This window comes from Brachyhypopomus gauderio, chromosome 16 (assembly GCF_052324685.1).
Source record: "Brachyhypopomus gauderio isolate BG-103 chromosome 16, BGAUD_0.2, whole genome shotgun sequence".
NCBI classification, from domain to species: Eukaryota; Metazoa; Chordata; class Actinopteri; order Gymnotiformes; family Hypopomidae; genus Brachyhypopomus; species Brachyhypopomus gauderio.
Window position 1 is genome coordinate 3,179,629 of NC_135226.1, and position 25,125 is coordinate 3,204,753.

Sequence of the window (25,125 nt, forward strand, 5' to 3'; positions counted from 1 at the left end):
TAGATTCACCAGTTACAACTACAGACACACTAGAAATCATCTTGTTTCTTATTTTATGTCACCGTTAACTACACGGGGTTGACGCGAACTTAATAGGCCTATCTATCTACCTATTTATCACAAGAGCTTGTGGCTCTGACAGTGTTCAACGCTGTAGCGAACGGCTTAACTTTGTTTTACCGCAAAATATGAAAACGATTGAAACCATTAATAACCCAATTAAATCCACTGGGAAATGTACGATCTAGCAGCTAAATGTAGTGGTAAATGTACGATCTGGTAAATGTACGATCTGGTAATTGTATGATCTGGTAAATGTGGTAATTGTATGATCTGGTAAATGTAGTGGTAATTGTATTATCTGGTAAATGTAGTGGTAATTGTATGATCTGGTAAATGTAGTGGTAATTGTATTATCTGGTAAATGTAGTGGTAATTGTATGATCTGGTAAATGTAGTGGTAATTGTATTATCTGGTAAATGTAGTGGTAATTGTATGATCTGGTAAATGTAGTGGTAATTGTATTATCTGGTAAATGTAGTGGTAATTGTATGATCTGGTAAATGTTCGCTCTTCTGTCTTGTCCCCGGTGTAGATAGCACTTCTGCTTCACACCATGAATGTTCGTATGACTGAAACCCAATTTGGCTTCTATGATGGATCTGGGTGGAAATTGCTGGCGAATGTGTCATTGAAATTGCCGATTTCGGAAGTGCTCTGTTTATTATTGATTCAATATGATATATTTAAATATATATATAATATCTCCCGACCCCCCCCCCCCCCAAAAAAAAACTCCTCGGATCTACACGATTCGCGTAGGTCACCCTTTTAAACTTCAAAACGGTGAATTTCGCCGAAAGGTGACAGATTTTCATGCCTGACACTGCACGCAGGGTTGCCAGGTCCAACAAAAATATCAGCACAATATCTGTGTAAAACCCGCCCTTCAGAAGCCTAAACTAGCCCAAAGTTGTTGAGGTGGGGGGGTGGCGAGTGTTTAAAATGGAGACAAATTAAGTATTATATCGCGATCGATTCTTAGTGTTGACTTGTAACTCCCGCAGTAGCCCAAAGAACCGCACCCCGCGACCGCAGAATTTTTAACCGCGGCTGGATTTTCAAACAAGCCCAATTTGGCGCGAAAACCGTGAACCTGGCAACTCTGGCGCCAGGTATGAACGCTTCCACCGTTCGCGAGGTGGGCGGAGTCACGCGCCACTGTCACTCGAAAGTATAAACCAGGCTTTATTCATATTTAGCGGAAATTGGAATTGGACGATTACTTTGCTTGCACGAGCTTCCGTCACGTTTTTCTAAAAACGCAAAAAGAAAAAGAAAAGCCACAAGTTTGTTAGTGATCCCCGATGGCCACTGGACGGGGTGAGTTCTTGAGGAGTTTGAGGCAGGGCGTGGAGATGGCGCAGTCACGTAAACCCCGACCCGTCAAACCGAAAAGGTAGACGAACACGATCTAAAAAACCCACACAACTTCAAATAACGAATATACACTGTCCCTCTGAAGTCCCACAACTTCTTATAGTTTTAAGAGGTGATTTTTAAGGAAGATCACTGAACAGAACAAGGCTAAAAAGTGTATGGCTAGGCTACACCCACGTGTTTATGTTGTATTCACGTGGCCATGCGAGTCAATGTCTGATGTGGACTCATAAAGGATGTGTTCACGATGCGTGTTTGCTGCGCACTTTGTTTAAAAGAGATAGATTAAACAAACGAGCATAATATAAGTACTTGGATATCCCTGCATGATAATGATTGAGCCGCGGCCATTTTCTCCGGTCGCGCTGTCTAAGCGAAGTCAGTGATCGCAAGCGCGCGGTAAAAAAAAATCGCTGTTTTCATCGGTTTGTAGGAGGTTTCTTCCCAGAGTTTTCGTAAGATGATATAATTGAATGTCCGCTTTCTCTCATCCCGTTAGAAGAATTCGCATTTCACGCTCCTGTTCCTTTTTGAGCCTGCTTGAATTTTAACTTCGCGTTTGGACCGTTCAAACGATATTAATAGATACGTGGACCGTTACATTATATTCTTGTTTATTGTTTCCTGAAGTTTTATCCCAGTCTGTACAGTTTAAGGTAGTTTTTTAAGGCTCCCAAGACAACGTGTTGGTTGTTGGGATTTTCTTCTCCGTACCCAGACGGGCCCCAACACCGCCCCGATGAACCGACTGGTTTTTGACTGAGTGGTCCAAGCAAAGTCTTGACAACAAAAGTTCTTTTAAAATGATTTATATAGAATATAATTGAATGCAATATAATAGAAGTATACGTGGTGCTAGTTGCCTAGGAATCTACCTAACCCAAGTGTATCTCAGCAGTGTCCAAGTGAAAAGCCTCCCGTGCTGGGCGATGTCCTTTCTTTCATACTCTCTGTCCATAAGTTTCGAGTTGTTAAGTTTCGATAACTCCCCAATCCTGGCTGCTCTCCATGGAGATTCACCTGCTCCTCTTCTCCCAGCCTGTGTGCCTGGTTATCTAAAAACTGCTTGCTACACATCCTGCACTGAATAGGCCCCTTCTGTTCTCCTCAAGGCCACTGAGGCCTCCTTACTCCTGCTTTCCCACAGTCTCCCTGAAAAACATTAAATTGATACATTAAGTTATTAGCCTTTAAATTTCTTTTTTTCTTACATTCCCCCTTTTAGACCATAACATTGGTCTAACTCTAGTCTAATACAAAATTTTATCTAGCCCAGTGCACTTCTTAAAAGAAAGACAATCATGTCAATTCATGATTCATGCGTTCTTTTATGTGATTTGTGGGTTCTGGATCACTCCCCTGTCGTGGGCCGAGACCTTTCAGACTATTTGGAGATGCCCCCCTTCATCTCCCACGGTTTCGTGACTTGACGTTGTCCACGAGACCCAGGTCTCGCCTGGTGGGAGATCACCTCGACCCGTTCTATTAATGTGCCCATGTGTCATGCATATTACTTCTTAAACTAGTGAATTGGCTTTCATGTGCTGTTGGTTGTGCTCTAATGTGTGGTGCGTCTTCATTCTTCATCAGTTGCAGACGCTGCCAATACCTACAAAGCAATCATAATTAATCAAAAACAACAAGTTTTTCACACAGAATCGTCTTCTTCAGATGATAGGTCATCATCATCCGCCGTCATCAGTGGCATAGTGTATGGCGGTGGGTTCTTCGCATCCCCCTTCTCAATCGCGGCTGTGATCAACCTTTGGGTGAGAGATCTGATACACTTATACATCCACATCCACAAATAACAACAATTGCAATAAACACTGCTACAGACATGAACAAAGACATAATTAGTGCCTTCCATTTCCCAAACACCTTCGTGAACCACTCCTCCATGGGGTTACTGATACCTGAGGCCTCCTGCATCTCCTTAGATAACGCTTTCAGTCCGTCCAGGGCTCTGGTCACCGACCCGTCCAGTGCGGTGTTATTGGGAATAAAGGTACAGTTGTCACCAAACATAAAACATACACCCCCTTTTTCCGCCAGGAGCATGTCTAGAGCCATTCTGTTTTGTACGGCCATCAGTGAGGTAGCTCTCAGTTGTTCACTCAGCCCCTCTATTGTGTCTCTCGTTAGGTTGGTTAACCTCAGTACATTGTAATGGACAAAGTTGATCCTATCTACATTCTTGTTCAGTGTTACTGGAAACAAGGCTGATATAATTGGGATGTTTTCAAAGCCCGTAGCTATTTGATCAACTAGCTTGTATTCATTGGGAACCCCCCGAGGCACTCCTATGGAGTCAATGTACATTGGTGAGCCTATGGACAAATCAAAGGCATCACGCTTCTTTCTCCCTTGGGCTGTAACAGGCTGCGGTGTGATTTCCCTCAGCCCTATCATTGTTATTGGTGTGATTAGTCTAACCATGGCACAGATTCCTCTAGCTTTTCCTGGTATTAATGTCCTCCGCAATACCACCAGATCCCTGCCCGGGCTACTCTCCCTATCCCCGGCACCTTCGTTGTGGCGTTACACCAGTCAGGCTCTATTTCTCCCACACTCATGATTGTGTATTTCTCGGTCAAGTTAAAATATTGATACTGCCGTGTAAGTTTTACTGGCACGAAAGGAGCGTTACCTCCTTCCAAATTTTTGACGTACGGAAAAATACTGTCCAGGCTGGAACAATTTGGGGTCGTAATACTTTTCACCTTAGTTAAATTCAACATGCACTGATATCCTACTGGATCTGTTTCAGGATTCAGTGGGGCTGGTGAGGTCATTAACACGGGTCGGGCCGCAGCACAGGCCACACAACCTTTTAACCCATTTTCTCTACTGTTTTGTTCTAGCCATGACAACCACAAGTTGGAGCCGCTGTAACCGGTTGCTAATTCTATTAACTGTTGGGATGATAATTTAGTGAAATCTGTGGTTAGAGTGAACTTGTCTGCTGAATCCTCCACCTCTTCTATTTCTGCCTCTGGTTTTGCTGGGCTGAGTGGCTTGGGTTTAGCTAAGTAGCTGAGTTTCATTATTCCCCATGTGTCACGTCCTGATTGTTCCACCCCCAGGGTGAAGTACAACGGGCTGTTATAACCCCATATCTGCCTATTCCATTTGACAGACAAAGTTACTGGATTTTGGGAGATGTGATAATCTCGCTGAAACGACACACCATCCCACCATTTCCTCAAAGAGGTTGTGGACGGGTTACCCCTCTTATCTACTAATGTCGGTTTCCATCTCCCCGAGTACTTTATCACTGACCCCCAACCAGGGCACCAGTCTGCGCTATAGAAACTCCCCCTTCCTTGACAGCCCGCATTAACTTGATAGGTCCAACATATGTATAAATCACATCCTCTGTATGAGGCATTGGCTCCCCCGCAGTCCACTACCTCATCGCTGTACTAGTGTTGCACGGTATACCGATACTAGAGTAGTATCGCGATACTTCGTCATTAAAAACGGTACTATACCCAGTTTGCTTAGTATCGGTGCTGTAGGACTAAGTGCGTTTTTCTTTTTTTTTAAGAGCAGTATTTCCAAAGAGTGCCACACGGGGGCAGTGTGCGCGTACAGCAGTGCAGCGCTTGCCTCCTCTCTGCAGAATAAGAAGAAACGGTGTACGATGGCTGATAATACAAGCAATATTGCGGACCGTCCTCAGCTTGTTGAAAAACTACACGCACGAAGCGAAATATGGAATTATTTGCATACATTTCAGACAGTCATGGCAACCCCGTGGACACATCAAAACCGGTCTGCAAACGGTGCTTTAAAGCTGTACCAACCAAAGGAGCCAATCGATTTTTTTTTTTTTTACATAAAATGTGCTTTCGTTTGACCCACCCAAGGTGCCGTAATGCACAGAACAGTTGGTAATGCTGAAATGGCAGCTAAAACAAACGCAGTGTGTTCGCAGCTCGTCTTAATTAAACAAGGAAAGCAGCAGAAGTGCTGTGTGGAAATACTTTGGATTCGAAGCAGATACAGATGGAAAACCGAAGGACATGAACAAGCCAGTTTGCAGGCGGTGCTTTCGGAACATTTCAACGAAGGGCGCTAAAGCCTGGTTTATACTTGACGCGCCGCGAGCAGCGCGAGGGTCCGCGCGGCGAAAATGATGTAATCGCAGTAGCCTCGCGCGCTGTCAATTCGCGAGGTCGTGCACCTCTAGAATTTTGTAACTTAGCGCGCGCCGCAGCGCAATGAACAGTCATGTTTGTAGGGTTCATACACCAACAAGGTGGAATTAAAGCACTTGTACGTCACTTTCAAGGTCCATTTCAATATTTCCCAGCACGTTAAACTTTAGTTAAATATTTATACATACACTCGAAATTTGCTTTTTTTATCACATTATTTAATGGTTGTTTATTTTCAAAACGCCCAATTTTAACGTCTTCACGTTCTCTCATGTTTCGTCCTGGAATTACAAGAGGCTCGTATTTGTTAACGTCATACAAGAGAACGGTTCAGACAGCTATTTGTTTCAAGCATTTTCAAGCACGCGGACAAGGTGTGCGGACTCGCGCGCTACGGTCACTCGCGAAAGTTTAAACCTAGCTTAACACAACGAATCTGGCCAAACACCTGAAGGCACGCAGATTTGTACAAAACATTCCAAGAGGTTGGTGATTATTCCCATTTCTAGTATTATAGCATACAAAATTATGTGTCCGATTATGGTATCCTAGCAAATGTCATATTCTTGGTTTAAGAGCCGTAAGTGCGACAGCATACAGGGAGAAAAAAAGAGTGATCGTACTACAATGGATCAATCATCTATGAATACTGAACTCTAATACTGAAGTTTTAGTTACTTAAAGAGTTAAAGTTGTTTAAAGTATACTTAAAATACACTTTTTGCACTAGCCTTTTTTAACTTCTAAATGTGAATTCCAGAGTGCACTACTATTATTTATGTTAATTTATATTAATGTGCAATTATTTATTTTTCTGTTTTAATGTGGTAGGGACTACACCTTTTATTTATTTGACATTTGTGAAACAAAATACAATATTCATTTGTTTGTTTATAAAAAATAAATAAAAAGCCTTTAAAACAGAAATGAGCACAGTATCTGACTTTGGTATCGAAAATCGTATCGAATTTCAATACTTTTTAAAGTATCGTATCGAAGTTGTAATTCTTAGTATCGTGACAACACTACGCTGTACCATCTCTATAACTCAACTCCACACCTCCATATGTCCTTACACACCGGTCCTTGGACTGTCCTACTGGCCTGGTTCCAGTTCCTCTTCGTTTTCTTACTTTAAAGTCTATTTTCTCTGGTCTAGTCGCGTTTACCCACGGGTTAGGGCTGTTGATCTTGTCGGGCCTCACTTCTTTGCAGACCGTGTGATTGTCGTCCCACCGACACAAAGTTATGTTCATGTTATTGGGTTGTTTCTGATTTTCTACACTAAATATTACCACCGCGGCTAGAAATGCTCCCCCCCCCATAGCCAAGTCCATGTTCTCAAAGTTAATCCCCCTACTCTAACATTGTTGGTACTGAGCCTCATCTGGACGTCTGACACGTCCGGACAACATGTCTCTTATTTCCCACAGTTCCATCCTAGGATGGGAGATGGTGCACCATCACCTTGGTACCGGTTGGTTTAAGTAAAGTTCTAATAATCGGTTTCACCGTTCTCCAGTCTAATCCGTCTAATCCACAACCCAGCTTCGGTATGGCTAGAGTGTTAATGTTCAATGATAATAACAATGTGGCCAGGTAGGGCTGGGTATCGATTCAAATTCCAAGAATCGATCCGATTCCGATTCTGAAGATTAAGAATCAATTTATTTCGATTTAATCGATTTGATCCGATTCGATCCAATTCGGGGTTTAGTGTTATTAAAAATGTATTTGAGCTGTTTCCTGACTATGTACAGAAGCAACATGTTAAAACTAGTATTATATCGATATTAATCAGCAAATAGTTACTGGTAGTTGGTAGTTACTGATGGCTGGAAGAAAGGTAATCCAGGACAATAAACAGAGGACATCTTTGAGGTGTCTATATCTGCAACAGTGGACTCCTACTGGGACACTAACCAGTGCATTATTATTATGATTGAAATAATTAAGAATTTACCCAAAAGCTGTTGCTACCAAATGCATTTTTATTTTAAAAGTGCTCACACTTAATAAACTGAAAGTATAAAATGTAAACGTGTATTTTTCTTTAAAGTGAGAATATAAGAACAGAACTGTCACGGTACGGTCCCCGACCCCTCCCTGTTGGGCGTGTGTTTACGATGTCTGCGTCTGTGGATCTTCGTGGGTGCAGGTGCGTCTTGTGATAATCCGTCTCACCTGTGGCTCTCGTCATCACGTGGAGTTTATGTGGTTTGTCTACTTAATGTGCGTTCGCGCAGTGTCCTGTGCCCGTCGTTGTTTGAGTCACACATGTTCTATGTAAACGTGTATTATGTGCGCTGTCTGCGCTTCGGTAAATGTAATAAACGTAACGATTTGGAAAGTGCAAAGGATTCTGTCTCATCCATCGCCTTGTGCCCAACGTTACAAGAACATTTTTAGCTTTTTTAAACTGTAAAAACACTGGGTAAACTGTCAGTGACATGGACTAACTGTAAATAGTCACTGACACTGGATAAACTGTCCTTCTGTTTTTAGATTGCCGATTTGACTATCGTCGTTACCGGCACTGTCCGACGCCGAGTCGTTTTACAGTTAGTTAGACCGAGCACGCCTGCGTGAATTCAGTGACGAGGCGGGGGTAAACGTTCACTAAAAAATCGATCTTTGGACGTACGAATCGATTATCAGATCGTCATATGCGAATCGATTCTGAATCGGAAAATCGATTTTTTTCAACACAGGCCTATGGCCAGGTGTGGTATGCTTGAAATCGGATCTCCTAATTCTGGCTTCTCCCTGTAGTATCTTTTGGTCACTAAATGGAATATCAAGTGTGTTTGCGTGGTTTGTGTGGCACACTTACCTATGGGCACCTTGGCTGTACCTGTAGTGCCAAACGCTTGTCTGATCTGCAGAACCACCCCAGCTCCCAGGTTCAGGTCCGCGCTCACACAGTGTGCTATAGCCTCACAGTCAGTCTCCAACAGGTCTCCTTCACCTTCCTCCCACCAGTCCCCGGCTTTGATGTATTCTCTGTAAAAAGCTACACTGGGCTCGGTACTCACCACCAACTCCTTCCCTGGGGCTTCTCCTGTCTCCTCCAGGTGTGTCTTGATCTCTCCTGTGGTTCTTGTTGGTTCCTTTGCTGCAACACAGTGTGAGATGTGGTACCAAGTCTTACCTTTGTCTTTCCTCACTTTTACTGAGTGCTCGTTGGCACCTTCGACCTCCCACGGGCCTGTCCACCGTGGTTCGTTCCACTTCCTCTTGTGCACCTTGATCCTTACCCAATCCCCTGGCTTCACCTTCACCTTGGGTGATTCCAGGTCGTCTTCTCCTTTTTCCTGTTGAACAGACTTATTGATTTCACAAAGCAATTTGGTTAATTATCTCATGTACTCTGACATCTCCTGTTCCTGGATTTCTAAAGCTGGTCCCTCAATCCTCGGTCGAGGGCACCCTGGCATGGGTCGTCCTGTCATGAGCTGGTGTGGTGAGAGATTGTATTCTCCCGTGGGGGTTGCTCTCATGGACATCAACACTAGTGGCAGCGCCTGAACCCAGTCCATGTCTCCTCCTGCGCACGCTTTGGCCAGTTTAGTCTTAATGGTCTGGTTGGCTCTTTCTACCCTCTTGAATCTGTCTACCATGACCAACAGGTACCTGTACCCCCTTACCCTGTTGTCTGACCCCATGTCTGTGTAATCGATCACAATCTCCTCAAATGGCCCCGCGGGCACTGGGTATCCTCCAAACCTCACCCGGTATGGTTTCTTTACATTGTATGACTGACAGATATCGCATTCGCTCACGTATTGCTTCACGTGATCTCTGAGATACGGATGCCACCATAAACATTCTAATTTGGTCACCATGGCCGACACTCCGGAGTGAGTTGGCCCATGTGCTTCGCGTAGTATCAATTTCATCTTCTCTAAGGGCAAAACTACTCTCCCTTCTGGACTCCTCCAGAGTCCTTTAGTGACTGTGGCTCCCCGGTCTATCCACAATTGCTTCTCATAGACCGTGGCTTGTTCTTGGATCTGTGCCAGGTGGCAAAACTGTCATTACCCTGATGTCCTCTCACCTTTATCACTGCCACTTCTTTGGGTAACATGATAGCTTCACTCAACTCATGTACTGCTCTTAAATGTTTGATTGGCTGTCCTGTGGCGTTAGTGTACCCATTATCCATCCACCTGACTAGTTCATGGTGGATGACCCCGTGCACGTATGCTGAATCTGTGTAAATGTTCACAATCTGACCTGACGCGTGTTCCAGTGCTCTAGTGAGTGCGACCATTTCTGCCAGCTGAGCTGAGGCTGGTTGTGGAACCACTCCTGATTCCACCTCCTCCCACTCTTCCCCACTTGCTTGTACCACAGCAAGAGGCCTTCAGTTCGTTACCTTGTCTCCAACAACTCCCATCTGAACAGAACTCCCATGCTCCTGGTTTAGTAATTCTGACCTTGTGCAGTTCTGGTCTGAGCTGAATGTGTCTTTCTGTGGCGTCAGCACAGTCATGTGGTGTCGCATCTTCTGCAACTTCAATGTTATCAGTCAGATTCACAAGTTTTGACGCAGTGTTGTATGTGATGTGTGGCTGTGTGAGTATGGCTTTTATCTTGTTCTGTCGTGCTCTTGATAAAGAGAAGGCTTGTGAGTTTATGAACGCCATTACTCCATGATTGGTGCTGATTATTAGTGGATGACACATTACCAAGTGTGCTGTCTTCTCTATCGCTGTGGTGAGTCCTGCTGTGCATGGTCCTGTTCCTATCACTGGTTGATCTAATTTGGAACTGTGAAAAAATAAAATGTTCCTTCCTTCACTCTCCCCCTTCTGAAAGAGACAAGCATGAACATGGTTGTCTCTTACAGAAACGTTTAAATGAAAAGGTTGTGTGTAGTCTGGTGCTGCTAATTCAGTAGCGCTAGCAAGTGCTTGTTTCAGAGTTATGAAATCCCTCTCTGCCTCAACCGTCCAGTCAAGCTCCACCTTCCCGTTACTCAGACCTTTTGACACTGCGAGTTTTCTGAGGCTGTGAGCTAAATCACTGTAGTTAGGTATGTAGTTGCAGCAGTAGCCTGTAAGGCCTAAAAATTACATCATTTGTGACACTGTAGTGGGCTTTGGAAATGACAGTATTGACTGTCTCTGATTTGGAGTCAGGGTGTGACCTTTGTGTGAAATGTTTCTCACCAGAAAAGTGACCATCGGCCAGGCCACCTGGAGTTTTGACTTGTTCACTTTGTAACCTAATTCAGCTAACAATGTTAGAATTGTTAAGGCACTGATCAGGTGAAGTACTAGCTATTAGCAGATCATCCACGAACTGTATCAGTACAGTGTTGGGGTCGATTAAATCGTTGTCAGTTAATCTAGACAGGTCTTTTAACAAACATTGATTGAAAATGCCTGGTGAATCTTTGTAACCTTGAGGTAGCCTGTTGTATGTGTACTGCTGTCCCTTGAAAGTGAAAGCAAAAATGTCTTGCACATTCTCATCAATTGGTATAGAAAAGAAAGCATTAGCTAAATCAATACATGAAAAGCTGCAGTGTTCAGTCGACAGGTTCTGCAAAGATCGATAGGGGTCAGGTACTGGTATGTTCTCAGTTAGTGACATCATTAATGCGCCTCAAATCATGCACCATACGATACTCATCTTTTCCAGGTTTTTTAACAGGTAGTATGGGCGTGTTCCACGGTAACGTTGTGGGTTTCAGAACTCCAATTTTAATCAAATCTGTAATGGTGTCTGTAATACCTGCCATGGCCTCTGGCTTGATTCGGTACTGTGGCTGATGAACGACTGTTTCTCCTGGCTTTAACCTAATAGAAGCCATGTGGTGAGATGCACATCCTACATCTACCTTTTGTCATGGTCCACAAGTTGGCTGGGACCGTCTCTAGTTGTTCTTTGGCCTGGGGGTGATCCAACAGTGCTCTGCCGTGTGTGGCTGTCAGGGGCTGGTTACAGAAGTACGCCAAGTCACTGGTGTCACATGCGACTCTCCAGTACTTACCATCCGACGTACCCTCTACCCCTGGCAGACAGGTTGGGCGAAACTGTTCCTTCATGGCAGTGGCCAGCATGGGGCCCAGCTCACGAGGTTCGTGTCCAGCCGAGACCAACAGCGAGACATGTGGTAGTGAATCCTGCTGGTCCGGGTTTCTCCAGTACGTCATCTGCTCTCCTGTTAACACAACTAGTGCAGCCACACCTTCAGGTCCAATAATGTGTGCTGACACCTTTAAGGGCACAGTCAGAGGCTGCAGTGTGGTTTTTCCCAGAAATCCAGTAGTGGATAGTGACATCTTCAACAAGTAGCCTTTCCACTTCCTGTCTGTTAGGACTGACGTGGTGGCTCCCGTGTCGACTAAAAACTCCACTGACTCCCCCTCCACCAATAGACATACAACTGGTTCACTGCATGTGGGGGAACTGGACATCGGGCAGCTTCATTGGCCACCAGGTGGCGCTGGCATGTACTGCATGCCAGGAGGCACAACCTGTTGTCCTTGTGTGAGTGCGGGTTTCTGCTGGTGATTTAAGTTTTGCGGTATTTGTTGCTGATATTGTATTGTAGAGGTGTGCCAAAAAATCGATTCTCATTTACTACAATTCAGAATCGATTTTAAATGTCCCAAAATCGATTCTAAGTTGCGTTACGTAATTACAAAATTACGCGAGACTTTACGCTGCAGGTTCTGGGACACACTCGTATGCGGAAAGGTTTCAAGACAGATGGAGAAAAGAGATATTCAACCTGTTCCGTCTTCATTTAAGGCAAAAATATGGGTTCATTTTGGTATTTACGAATGCCAGGGAAGACCGAACTTGACACAATGTAGCTCGTGTGCAAGGCGTGTGTAACGCGGTGAGCACGGGAACGTACACACAGCGTGAAATAATATAGAGAAGGGTGGACACGAGTGCCGGCTCGCAAAAGCAAGACGTTTGACACTCGTCACATGTATTAGCGAGAGGGAAACGCGCACAGCGACCCAGAACGAACAAACAAAACAACACGGGAGACTCAAAGCGCAAGCGAATAGAAACCAAAACCGTGAGGGCATGGAGCAAATGGAAACAAAAAACAATGCGGGAAAACGAACAGTTAACCGTAGTGAGACGGGAGAAAGAAACAAAATAACAACAGTAACTAAAAAAACAGCGCGGATAAATGCAACGCGAAAACGAAACCAAGGACACCAGAAGAAGTAATTGGCAAAAAACGCCGCAGCAAAATAAAACCCTTCACAAAAATAAAGGCAAAACGGATAGGAAGAAATGCAGGATTGGGAAAACTTGAGATGGGTCAGGAAGCGACGCAGGAGATAGATACTCGAATAAGTAAAGAGAAAGCATAACAGAGAGGTGGCGAGACACCTTCAAACGAGAAGCAACCACAGAGAAAGCAGAGACTGGCTGAGAACGTATGGTTACGCCACCTATAGTCTGGGACTGACTCTGGTGCCCCTAGCGACGGCTGGGGGAACAGCATCCGAGCCAGCCCTGACAGCTTGTAAAATGAAGCTCAAGAATTTTGGTAACAACAAAAAGCATTTTATTTTACCAAAGCACATTATTTTTGTTAATTAAATGTGAAAGACATTGTTTTCTGTATTTGTCATTCTGTCTTGCAAAGCAGACTGTAGTAGATCATGCAGATTTTATAGACTTAAGCAGAAATTTTTATAAATCAAATCGTTTTTTGAATCGAAAATCAATTTTGAATTGAATTGTGGCCCCCAAAATCGGAATCGAATCGTGAGATAGTAAACAATTCCCACCCCTATTGTATTGGCTGTTGATACTGTACTGGTTGTTGCTGCTGTATTGGCTGTTGGTACATTGGCTGTTGCTGCATTGGCTGCTGATATTGCATTGGCTGCTGCTGCTGCGTCATCGGGCAGTCTCTTGCCCAGTGGCCCATCTGGCCACAACTAAAGCAGCCGTTGGTTTGGAAGTTCCCTGCTCTGCCTCCCCTGAATCTACCTTTGGCTCTGCCTCTGCCTCGGTATGGGCCTGCCTGGGCGTAGTACCCGCGCTGTTGTGGCACCGCCCAGCTGTTGACCTGTTGTGGCATAACATAAGGTTGCATCATGGGTTGTATGGGTTGCATCACTGGTTGCGCGGGCGGCTCTACGGCCGCTACCTGTACAGAAGTGTCTTCCTTCGACACTAATTGCTTTTTAGGCTTTGAATTGTCCTTTTCCCTTAACAATTTGAGTAATGCATCTTTCATCAACTTATCAGTGTTTTCGCCCTTCTCTGCCTCACGCTTCATATGGTGTGTAATTACAGCTTTCCACTCATCTTCCTTTTGATTCAGCGCGACCACGTCTTTCAGTTTCGTTTGCACTCCCTCAGATAAACTCGCCACGACCGCTGCTCTGTACATAGCCCGCACTGGGATTGATTTATCATGCCTAACGCCAGTTTTAGCTTGCCAGGTCTCTTTGCACCTGTCTAAGTACAACATCGGGTCTTCATCTTCTTTAGGTTTGACCCCTGATAAGGCTGCCGTGTCAAACTTGTCCTGATTCTGCAATCTCAGCTGTCCCCACAAAGCACTTCTTATTCTACCGAACGGGGCCTCATCGGCCAGATGCTCTGTTCCAGCCGCCTTCTCGGCTGTAGACAACATGCTCAAGACTCCCATAGCTTTAAACAATGTTCTTATGTCTCCCAAACACAACATGTCCCCAGCCGTTGACTGTTCAAATTTAGACAAGAAATACTGAACGCCCTTTTTAGGATTGGGTAATTTATCTATCATGGTGTGCAAATCTCTGTGTGTCCACGGTGCGTATGTGTGTGCGTAACTGCTCCCTGGTACTGCCATTAGCGGATAATGACCACCAGGGGTCGACGTGTTCTTAGCTTTTGATCGCGTGACTACACCTTGCCTGTCATAGTGGGAGGGCACCCTCACCCATTGCTCGGATTCAGTCAGGTTAATACATTCATCTCCCACCTCGCTCTCCTCTGAAGAGGGAGTTTTCACTCGTCTGCTCGCCACACCCTCGTCATTCTCCACTTCCCATTCTAAATTTTCACCAGTCACAATCAATGTATCTCTACAGACAGGTGCGCCTCTATCTCTCCTTCTATCATCTGCAGCGCATTTCTCTAGCTGTCTCGCATGCTCTTTTTCCAACTTAGCTTCTTCCCGCCTGATGGCTTTCTCCACATCACAGACCACTTTCTCTGCTCTGTTCAACGTCTGTTCGAACCGGGTGGGGGCACTCAGACTCAAACTCTCAGCCATTCGCTGTTCAATTCTTTGCAATGCATTATTTATCTCTGTTTCTCCAGTTTTCTCGCACACACAGTCTTCAAGCCTCGTTAGTCTACTCTCTATTTTATCCATAGCCACAACTTCCATTACCACTTGTCTCCCCTCATCACATTCACGCTCTCACTGATTTTGGACGTGCAGAAGCCCCGTCCACATCAACGTCACTCATTTCTCCCACAGACACAGGCGCTATCAGCGTGGACATTGAGGAGCACTGGGTTCACATGCTTTTTCTGCATAGGAAGGGGGCACAGGGGGTTCTGTTTTTTTTGTTTCAACTCGTTCTTTATCATTAATCTTCTGACAAATTTTTCGAAATGTTCTCACATATGACAAATAAGTTTCAGCTTCCAGCTGGTTTTTGCGCTTTTGCTTAGTTAGGGTTCCGCTAGCCTCTAATCTGTTTTTTCTCTTTATTGACTTGTGTGACCCAATGCTTCTCGATGTGCTCCCAATCGACCTGACACACACCACGATCGTCCGGGTCTGGCCACAACCCTTCGGATCGCATCTTCTCAAAACATTTTTTCACATACACCACCGTGTCCGACCTCATTTTCGGCACGGCACGTTTCTCCATAGTATCAACCAAATAATCCTCCAAACCTTTAATATTATCCATGATATAACTCAGATTTTTAAACTACTTCCAAATTACTTTTGCTTCAATTCAGTAAATTTTATCACTTTATCGTCGTGCTCGCAAGCGCTTTAATTAGCCAGCGCACACCCCAAGGGCGGACAGACACAAGTTAATATCTCCACACTCCAAACAACTCCAGCTCAACACAGCTCGCGCGTGTTTTACCTCCAACACTTAAATCGTACATCTACAGAGTGTCATAAACCAAATTATAATTTCATGCATGGAAAAATATAACCAATTTTTTTTTTTTTTTTCTTCTTTAACCTCTTATGAAATGTTTCTCTCGTGCTTGTGTACACAATGAAGAACGTCTTTCTTGGGGGCTCATACAATTTACTCAGGGGTTCAAACGTCCTCACCTAAGAGGCTCATGGGTTTATTCACAGAATTCCAGGCTACCTGCCTTAAGCCTGGTTCACACTACACGATTTTAGGCTGGTTTTTCAGTCGCCGACTGATCGCCGACAAAAACTGTGGTCGGAGGCGAATCGACGATCACTCGTCGCTCGCTCAGTCGTGTAGTGTGAACTGCTGAAAGACGCTCGCCGAGCCGTCGCCGACTGGTCGCAGACGACTGGCAGATATCTAGCATGTTTAATATCTAGCAGTCGGCGACTGCGAGTCGGCGACTGCGAGTCGGCAGCAGCGTCTAGCTACAGCCAATGGGAACGCGGAGAGAGAACCGCGGCACCGCTGAAGATATCTCTGAAGAATGTAAAAAACTTTCAAGAATGCTTTCAAAACAGTAACCCAGCAAACACACAAAATCCTCACCTTTCTTACAACTTTACTACAACACTGTGTTTAAGTTATTGTGACAGCACTGGAGAAATAGTGCGATTGATTATATGTTCACTGCAACGGAGAGATGAAATAATTCTGGCAACTTGGGACTATGGAGTGTATAAACGGTAAAAAAAATAACAATAACGAAAATGTGGAGTACATGTACATTGTTTTTTTCTTCTACGTGGTGTTGCTGGTTCTGGGAGAGTTTCGTTTTCGTGTTCTCGTGTTTTTGGATGGCAGCCAGATGAGTCGGCGATTCCCCAGTCGTTCCCCAGTCGTGTAATTCGTGAGCCCGCGTCGCCGATTAGTCATGTAGTGTGAACGCCACAACAACTGAAAGACTCGCGATTACAGCACGACCAGTCGTGTAGTGCGGACGGCACAAAAACCTGACGACTGAAAAGTCGTGTAGTGTGAACCAGGCTTTAGTTAAAACAACAAACTGGCGCGTCCTCCGGAATTCACAGAATTCCAGGCTACCTGCCTTAATTAAAATAATAAACGGAGCGTCCTCCGATCGTTCCAAGAACGATTGGGCATCCTCCTACGACTTTGAGTTGTAGGGCAATCCTCCTGTCTATATTGAGTTTATAACACGTATACAATTTCAACACTAAATTTACAGAGAGTATTTCGCCTCGGGCGGCACGGTGGTGTGATGGTTAGCACTGTCGCCTCACAGCAAGGCGGTCTGGGTTTGATTCTCGGTCTGGGCTGCTCTGTGTGGAGTTTGCATGTTCTCCCTGTGCCTGCGTGGGTTTCCTCCGGGTACTCCGGTTTCCTCCCACAGTCCAAAGACATGTGTGTTAGGTTGATTGATCATGCTAAATTGCCCGTAGGTGTGAGTTCGTGCGTGTGTGTTGGCCATGCGGTGGACTGGCGACCTGCCCATGGTGTACCCTGCCTTCGCCCGGAGATGTTGGGATTGGCTCCAGCCCCCCCGTGACCCCGACTAGCGGGATTAAGCGGTTCAGATAATGGATGGATGGATGGATATTTCGCCTCAACCATTCAGTAACTGAACTTTAATTTAGCCTATGACGTAGTAACATCAGCCAATAGGAGAGAATGGCTCCTTTTTTCAGACCGCGCAGTTTAGTTCAGTCACCTCACGGACGGATTGACCTCCTCTCTTGTCCTAATTGCAGAATTCGACTCTAGCCAAAAACCATCCTCTGCTACCAATTTGTTGGGATTTTCTTCTCCGGACCCAGACGGGCCCCAACACCGCCCCGATGAACCGACTGAGTTTTGGTCCAAGCAAAGTATTGACACCAAAAGTTCTTTTAAAATGATTTATATAGAATATAATTGAATACAATATAATCAAAGTATACATGGTACAAACTCTTCAGTGCACTGGTGCTAGTTGCCTAGGAATCTACCTAACCCAAGTGGATCTCAGCAGTGTCCAAGCGAAAAGCCTCCCGTCCTGGGCGATGTCCTTTCTTTCATACTCTCTGTCCATAAGTTTGGATTTGTTAAGTTTCGATAACTCCCCAAGCCACAAAGATGGCTGCACGGACACCGCCATCTTGAATGCGCTTGCGCAGTAGATGAAAATTGGAGCTAGAGCATGCGCATTAGAAACGGTAGGCAGGACAGTATTTCCGCCAGAGACCGTATCTCCTCCCCGACATTCGTTAGGATACGCCCACCAGTATAGACACTTTTGACGTTTTACAAAATAAGCAAAGGTAAAAGGTTTTAATACTGTTGTCGAGAGTTTTGATGTTGAGCGCGTTCACGTTTGAGCATCTGGTATTAGATGTCAACCAACACAGCTATTAACTGTCAATCACCTTATTGCCACACCCCTTTAAATAACACTTCTAATAACTTCTATAAAATCTGTTTATCATAGAGAAAAACACTGGGAGAGATACTAATGCAATAGGGTGTTATAGAATTGACAAAATATAATTGCTCAAAAAACGTATTTTACTTGTAATAAAAATTCAAAGTTTCTCGTCCGGCCCGTTCACTTACATGGGAATGGGCGGGATTAAAAGTTGTACTGCAGCCAGCCACTAGAAGGCCGCTGACACACGGAGGCTTCACTTTTCACTTGTGTCGTCCAGTCCACTTACTGTGCGTTCACACCGAGAGCGACACGGCGACCGGAAGTCATTAATTTTCAATGAGAGTGAGAGACACCCAGCGACGCGACGGTGAGCGGCGCGAAGCGAAGTTACCGAATCAAGCGATGCGAACTAGTTGAGCTCGGCTCAACTTTATGCAAATGAGCAGTGACGCGCGGCGGCGACTACCAATCAGAAAGTATGTTTGCACCCTCCTCCAAAACCGCACCTCTGACTTTTGTTCCTACTGATTATTTGTTCCGATTGCAAAATGGAGGAGAGATTGACAGTAGCTGTCTCAGGATGTCCCGCACTTTACGATGTGTCCCTGTTTATTTACAGTACAAATTGTTTATTTTTGGAGGGAATACTGTTCATTTGTTTAAAAAACATCTGCAATAAATTAGCATATACCCTATTATTGGTTATGATTTTTTAAATTCCTGTTTGATTTTCGGGTCTGGGGTAAAAAGTAAAAAAACTTACATAAACATTTTAGGTTTATATACTATGTGTTTTATACACACACTATGTTTTATACACGCACTCCTTTATAATCGTGTGTCCTGTCATCAATATATTAAAAGAAATAAATATTGCGGCCTGCTTTAAAAACGTGATTTGCATATCTGTCACGTGCTGCATGCCGGCGTGATGTTGGACACGCCCCCACGCGACGCGATGCTGGCGACTCTGCGACGGAGAGCGATTTTATCGCTTTTGGTGTGAACGCACAGTTATATATACGGTCTCTGGCTAAAACTAGCACACATTTCTTGATCACAAGATGTCCTTTCATTTTAGGTTAATTGCATTTAAAAAATAGGGCCGATTTAAATGTGAATATCTTTGGACTGGCTTGATAAAATTTGACAATCTTTTTTTTTTTTTGTTATATTGTGCTGAATCTAATAAAACTATTTTAAATGTGATTTAAATAATTTTGAAAAAAATGTCCAAGTAGCTACATAAGAGCATATATTTAAGAGGTTATTGTTTCCCATACATAGATTTTGTGAATGTAGAAAAAATGTTAAAATATAATGAAAGCATTCCTTTTGTAAAATGGTTTCTATTTCAAGTCGTTCCAATTTTATGCAATTTGTACATGATAATTGATTTCATTCATAAAATTATGTCGGGCCAGGCTAAAATCAGGTTTCTCCTACATAGGGACCAGTCATGTATGATGCATCAGAGTTTTGCTTGACCCAAAACCTTACAGGCATACAGCAGGCCTCAGAAATTGCCCCTCTGAACCATTTCACCTGTGCACTTAACTACTCCATATGCAGTGTTTCCAGATAGATTTGAGGTATTAAATGATGTTGGATCAGGCTAAAATCAGGTTCTTCGCTTAGGGAGTGACCTGTTCTTCATGATGCATTTGTTATTTCTCTGGCCCACCATCAATAACGCCTTCAATAAGCCTATGAAACTGCCCCTTTAAATCCGTTCACCTATATGCCCACTGCTCAATATACCATGTTGTGTGCTGGTATTTCTTCTTCCGATTATTTGTGTTCTAGAACAGCATTTCTGTGTTTTTAGTTTTCAAATCTAAGAATGTTTCTTTACGTTAGAAATGCTGACGAATTCAATCATCATGTACAAATTGCATACAATTGGAACGACTTGAAATAGAAACCATTTTACAAAAGGAATGCTTTCGTTATATTTTAATTTTTTTTTTCTACATTCACAAAATCAGTATGGGAAACAATTACCTCTTAAATGTTTGCTCCTATGCTCGTTTGTTTAATCTATCTCTTTTAAACAAAGTGCGCAGCAAACATGCATCGTGAACACAACCTTTTTGAATAAGCAACCAACTTCAATAAGGAGCTGTGAATAAGTAGCCAAACGAATCAGAAGCTGCGAATAAGTAACCAACTTGAGCGTCGTGCTACAGTTCATATCACACCAGCGGTTCTTTCTTTTTTGTGAAGACCGAGGGCTGAGAGCGTCAAACCCACGTGTCTGGCAACACACCCTCCACCTACCGCAGGCACATCTACCTTCCTCTCATGCAGTCATGAAAATTATATTGAGAGGCAAGTAATTTGAGTGTCGTAACTTATGCCGAGGTGATCTGGTTTTCTGTATGCGTGGTGTTTGTGAAAACGTTTGAGCCGAGTTTATTTCCACTCCCCAGATTGCCGCCTGAAGTCATCCTGAAGATTTTTTCATATTTAGATGCTGCTTCTCTCTTTTCTGTTGGCTTTGTCAACAGGCAATTTCATGAACTGGCTGATGACAAGTAGGTGTTTTCCTGTTGACCTAATGATACGTTATCATCCAGTCAAATGTTGATCTGATTTCTCCCCTTACCTTGTTTGTCCAGTGCTGTGTGGTATGAGTTGTATACCCGTGAGATTTCCAGAAAGCAGCGGAGACCCAGGCTGGTAATCATGACAGACTTTTTGACAACAGCCCAGGAGACGTCATCAGGGTTTTGGAAGATGCTGCTTTTAAGAGAGATGGGATGCCTTAAAGACACCATTTGGAAGAAAGAGCTGAAAAACATCAGCCCATACACAGGCATGCCGGCACAAACGGAGCACATCCTCAGGTCTTATTATCTTAAAAGTGATTGCATTATATAGAAGAAAAAAAGTGTTGTATACAATATAAAATAGATTAAAAACCCCACAACACATCATGGATTGATACTTTACTTTCATTGTGAAACATCACACAAACTGCACACCTCACACACTTCAGCACGTCTCGCCACCCACAATCCCTTCTGTCTGCTAGGAGTCTGCATGTGGGCTGGGAGATCACACTCACCCATAAGGGAGGAATAAGCCTCTTTGAGCAGAGTCAGGTCTTCTTCACGGACTCGTCCGTCACCGTGTGCTGGTATGATGGCGTGTTGCCCAGAAGTAAACATTTGTCCAGCATCCAGCTTCATGGAGTGGTCCGGCACGCCGGTGGAGCCCCACAAGACAAGTGAGTGATATCCGCTCTGGACCAAAACTACACTGCAATTCTATTACTGCATGTCTCAATTGTGATTTATTATTTATTTTGCAGTATTTTACCAGACACGCTTATCCAGACCAACATATTTCTTTATCAATTTGCCAGGATATATACGCTCCCTTATATGCCTTGCAGGACTAAGACACATTGACGCACACACAGACATGTAAACATGACATGTTTAGAGCACACAATATGTTGTGGTGTTCTTGTTTGTTGCGCACTGTGTCATATATACAGTGGGATGCGAAAGTTTGGGCACCCTTGTTAATTTTCCTGATTTACCTTTATAAATCATTGAATGTTTGGATTAAAAAATTCAGTTAAATATATCATATAGTGGACAAACACAGTGATATTTGAGAAGTAAAATGAAGTTTATATGATTTACAGAAAGTGTGCAATAATTGTCTAAACAAAAATAGGCAGGTGCATAAGTTTGGGCACCCAAAAAAACCCTTAACTTGATATTTAGTAGATCTTCCTTTCGCAGAAATAACAGCCTCTAAACGCTTCCTATAGCTTCTAATGAGAGTCTGGATTGTGGCTGAAGGTATTTTAGTGCTTGCGCTGTGTGATGTGTTCACTCTGCTGCTGAAAGCACGGCTGGTCTATGCTCCTTGTTCCTCTCTCGCTCAGGCCCCGCTGGCGCTCTCTGATGAGCAAAATTGAGGTGCACACAGATGAGAGCTGGAAGTTCTGTGGGTCGGATCATCTGGTGAAACTAGTGCCCTTGGATGAAGGAATTACTTTGGGAATCTGGAGGGTATATTTGTGTTCAGATGCTGTGTGAATGTTATTAGTTATAATAACATTATTATCTCAAATAAAATAAGACTTCAGAGACTTTGATATTCGCGCTTGTTTGCGGCTCTGGCGTGGCGCTTTTGTTTAGTTATTTATTTAATGCTTTATTGATTTGGGTTGCAGGGAACATGGATTGTTGCCTTCATCATGGCCACTTTACATTTCCACAAACTGGTGGAGAGAAGTCTTCTTGGCTCCGTGTCCTGGTATCCCATTGCTCGAGTGTACTTTCATTTTATTGCAGTTTTCCTTATGTGCTGCTGGCAGCAACCGCCCCCTCTTCCCCAATCTCCCTCCGCTCCATTAAACAGTCCCTATATGCCGATGGAGATCAGCCTGTATGATGACGTGGACCCAGATTATGCTCTTCAGGATTACACAGCAGTCATCCTGCTCCACAACCCTGTCAGACGTATCATGCACCAACGCTATAGCCCACTGGTGTGCAGGAGAGGTACAACTCTCCTCCCAACACTGTTCTATTAGAGTGTGAAGTCACTCCACACTGGCCAAACTGCCCTGTATCAGTTATCAGCAATACGCAGTTAATACATACACTTTCTTTGATCTCATGGAACAGCCCTTATGTGTGCAAATATGCAAGAAAGAAAAATATAATTTGTGTTTATGCTTGTTTTGTGTTTTTGACAACCAGATAACATCCGCAATGGATTTGTGCAGTTCAGACCCGTTAGTTTCAGCAACATCTCTGAACATATCCCTGTCTTGGGCAAGCTCAGCTTCCCATGGAAGACCGAGAGGCTACATGGGGACATCAAGGTAACACTGGCATAGTGTAAAGTGACCAAGTGACTAGAGATTTACACAGGCTGAAAGTGAATAACAGGTCTTGTTGGCCTGATGTGATGCTAACATTTGGACATAGCTTTTAGTTAGCATTCTACAATTCTTATTACAAGTCTTGTTTTGTAGTCAGTAGAATTAGCTGCACCTTTCATCAAATCCATATCATAACATTAGTATTACTAAAAAAGTTTCAGTCCTATACCTGCACTGTGATGTACAATGTGCTCTGAGCACTGTAACCAAAACAGAAATGTCACATAAATTACTTACAGATCGGAATATAAAAAGTAGTTTAACCTAATCCAGAACTGCTACGCGTGGCACGCTAGTAAAGGTTTTGATCTCGACTTGTTGCCCCCCTCCACAGAAGTGCTGTTTGATGACCCTGACCGTCCTGGACCAGGACCAGAGGCCGTTCTGGTGCGTGAGCTCACCCGTCTCCTTCTTGCGGTCGCGATGCCCCATGATGGAGGAGATTTATGGCAGTGAACAGTTCCTGCTGTGGTACCAGGACGCCAAGGGAGAGGTCAAGATGAACTTTGTGTGGATGCGTGAGTTTCAGCAGTACTTCCTGATCGGTGTTCAGATCCGTATCTCCATGGACAAACTGAAGAGGCACTTCAGAGAGAGAGAATCTGAGGGATATTAAATGGCTGGTTTTTTATGTTTGGTGCACAGTTTGTGTTTAAAGGGGTTGTTTTATGCTTTGAGTCCTAGGACTCAGACATGTTCAGGGCTGTTTTTCATGTTTTATTTCATAGTTGGTTGCATGTTCCAGTGAGGTTATCTGGCAAGTCACTGTTTGGTTGTCAATACATGCAATAATTGTGATGTAGATATAGTTTGAAAAAGTTCGGGTTTTTTTTTGGCAGCCATTTCAGTGTTCCTGAACTCTGATGTGTTGTAGGTTATGTTGATTTTTGATGGGGGAATTTTAATCAACCAGACTGACATTAACAGTTTGCCATATATTCATGAATTCCAGTAATTGTGGTCTGTTGGTTGACTTTCCAGGAATTAATTCAGATACCAATGTTCAGACAAATCATTAAGAAGTGTATTTGTTAGAAACTGCACTACAGATTTAAAGGTTTAGAACGAAAGTTAACATCTTTTGTTGTTTACTGTACAGTTTAAGCAGTGTGAAATTGAACAGTGTGTATCGTATATACTTAGTTACACAGGTGCACATTTCATTTCTCAAGTTAAAGTCTTTGTTTTTTGGCAAATGTACAAATATTTTGTCTGTGAACTTGAGTGGTTTAGTGCGTCCTGGCCAGTGTGTTCTCCTCTATGCTTTGCGTTTTGGACAGTGTTTCAGAGCATCAGCCAAGGCTAAAAGAGCCTTATCAGCATTGAGCTTGCTGCAGTTATAGCCCATTAGACCCACGCGAATCACCTGGAAAAGAAATGGATTAGTTATTTACTTGTTTAGTCACATTGTAACATGCTTTTGTGAAGTTATTCCCCCCCCCCCCCATGTCTGTATTGTGGAGGTGTGTCAGGTGTCTTCTGACTTCTTCTACAGTCAGACACTAGCACAGTTTTAAACGTCTCTGCTCCACCACACCCACACAACCTGTTTAAAGATCAATCTGGGGTGTGAGGAAGGCAGTGATGACACTGCTGTACCTGTTCTAGCTGTCACACTAGGGCACGTTTGCTGTAGCTTGAAGCAGAACAACTTTAGCACAGAACACCATTTCCAACACAGATTAGCATATTTGTGCCCTAATGTGTGATGCATTCAGGTAGGAAATCTGGGTCGCTGTGGCCCAATCCGTTCTATAGTTGGACAGTCTGCTGAAATTCCTCACCCTGCCAATAGAGGGCCCTAGGCCCCCTGTCATCTCCATCTGGTGGTGCTTTATCATGTAAGCCAATAATTCCTTCCAGTCATATCCATCAGGGATAGAAATGGTGGTGACGGAGGGCAACCTCAATAAACAAATAGCTCCATGAAGTGCTGTTTGGCTTAATTTTTATGTTCAATGTTCATGTTTCATTATCTTCCTTGGCTCCTTTTCCAAACACAAAGATTCTGACGAAGCTTTAAAAACCATGTGTCCTTAAACACAACTTCAAAATGTTACTGTGGAAAAAGCTTTCATAATCAGAGG

General features: G+C 43.8%; 1 protein-coding gene across 1 annotated transcript; it reads left to right on the plus strand.

Annotated features, from left to right (window-relative positions):
* The first annotated feature begins 1,200 nt into the window (after window positions 1–1,200).
* On the plus strand, window positions 1,201–24,966 carry LOC143478241 (F-box only protein 15-like). Its single transcript, XM_076977215.1, has 10 exons — window positions 1,201–1,460; window positions 20,353–20,457; window positions 20,559–20,663; window positions 20,748–20,975; window positions 21,164–21,358; window positions 22,031–22,157; window positions 22,322–22,404; window positions 22,510–22,652; window positions 22,854–22,978; window positions 23,373–24,966. The coding sequence occupies exons 1-10, from the start codon at window positions 1,369–1,371 to the stop codon at window positions 23,652–23,654; spliced, it is 1,485 nt and encodes a 494-aa protein (XP_076833330.1). The 5' UTR covers window positions 1,201–1,368; the 3' UTR covers window positions 23,655–24,966.
* The last annotated feature ends 159 nt before the right edge of the window (window positions 24,967–25,125 follow it).

What these genes read in the sequence shown, in the direction of transcription:
- LOC143478241 (XM_076977215.1), top strand. Translation starts at nt 1,369, where the DNA reads ATGGCCACTGGACGGGGTGAGTTCTTGAGGAGTTTGAGGCAGGGCGTG. An exon ending in CATGAAAATTATATTGAGAG is followed by an intron (nt 20,458 to 20,558) that starts GCAAGTAATTTG and finishes TCCACTCCCCAG; the next exon opens with ATTGCCGCCTGAAGTCATCC. An exon ending in TTACTTTGGGAATCTGGAGG is followed by an intron (nt 22,158 to 22,321) that starts GTATATTTGTGT and finishes TTTGGGTTGCAG; the next exon opens with GGAACATGGATTGTTGCCTT.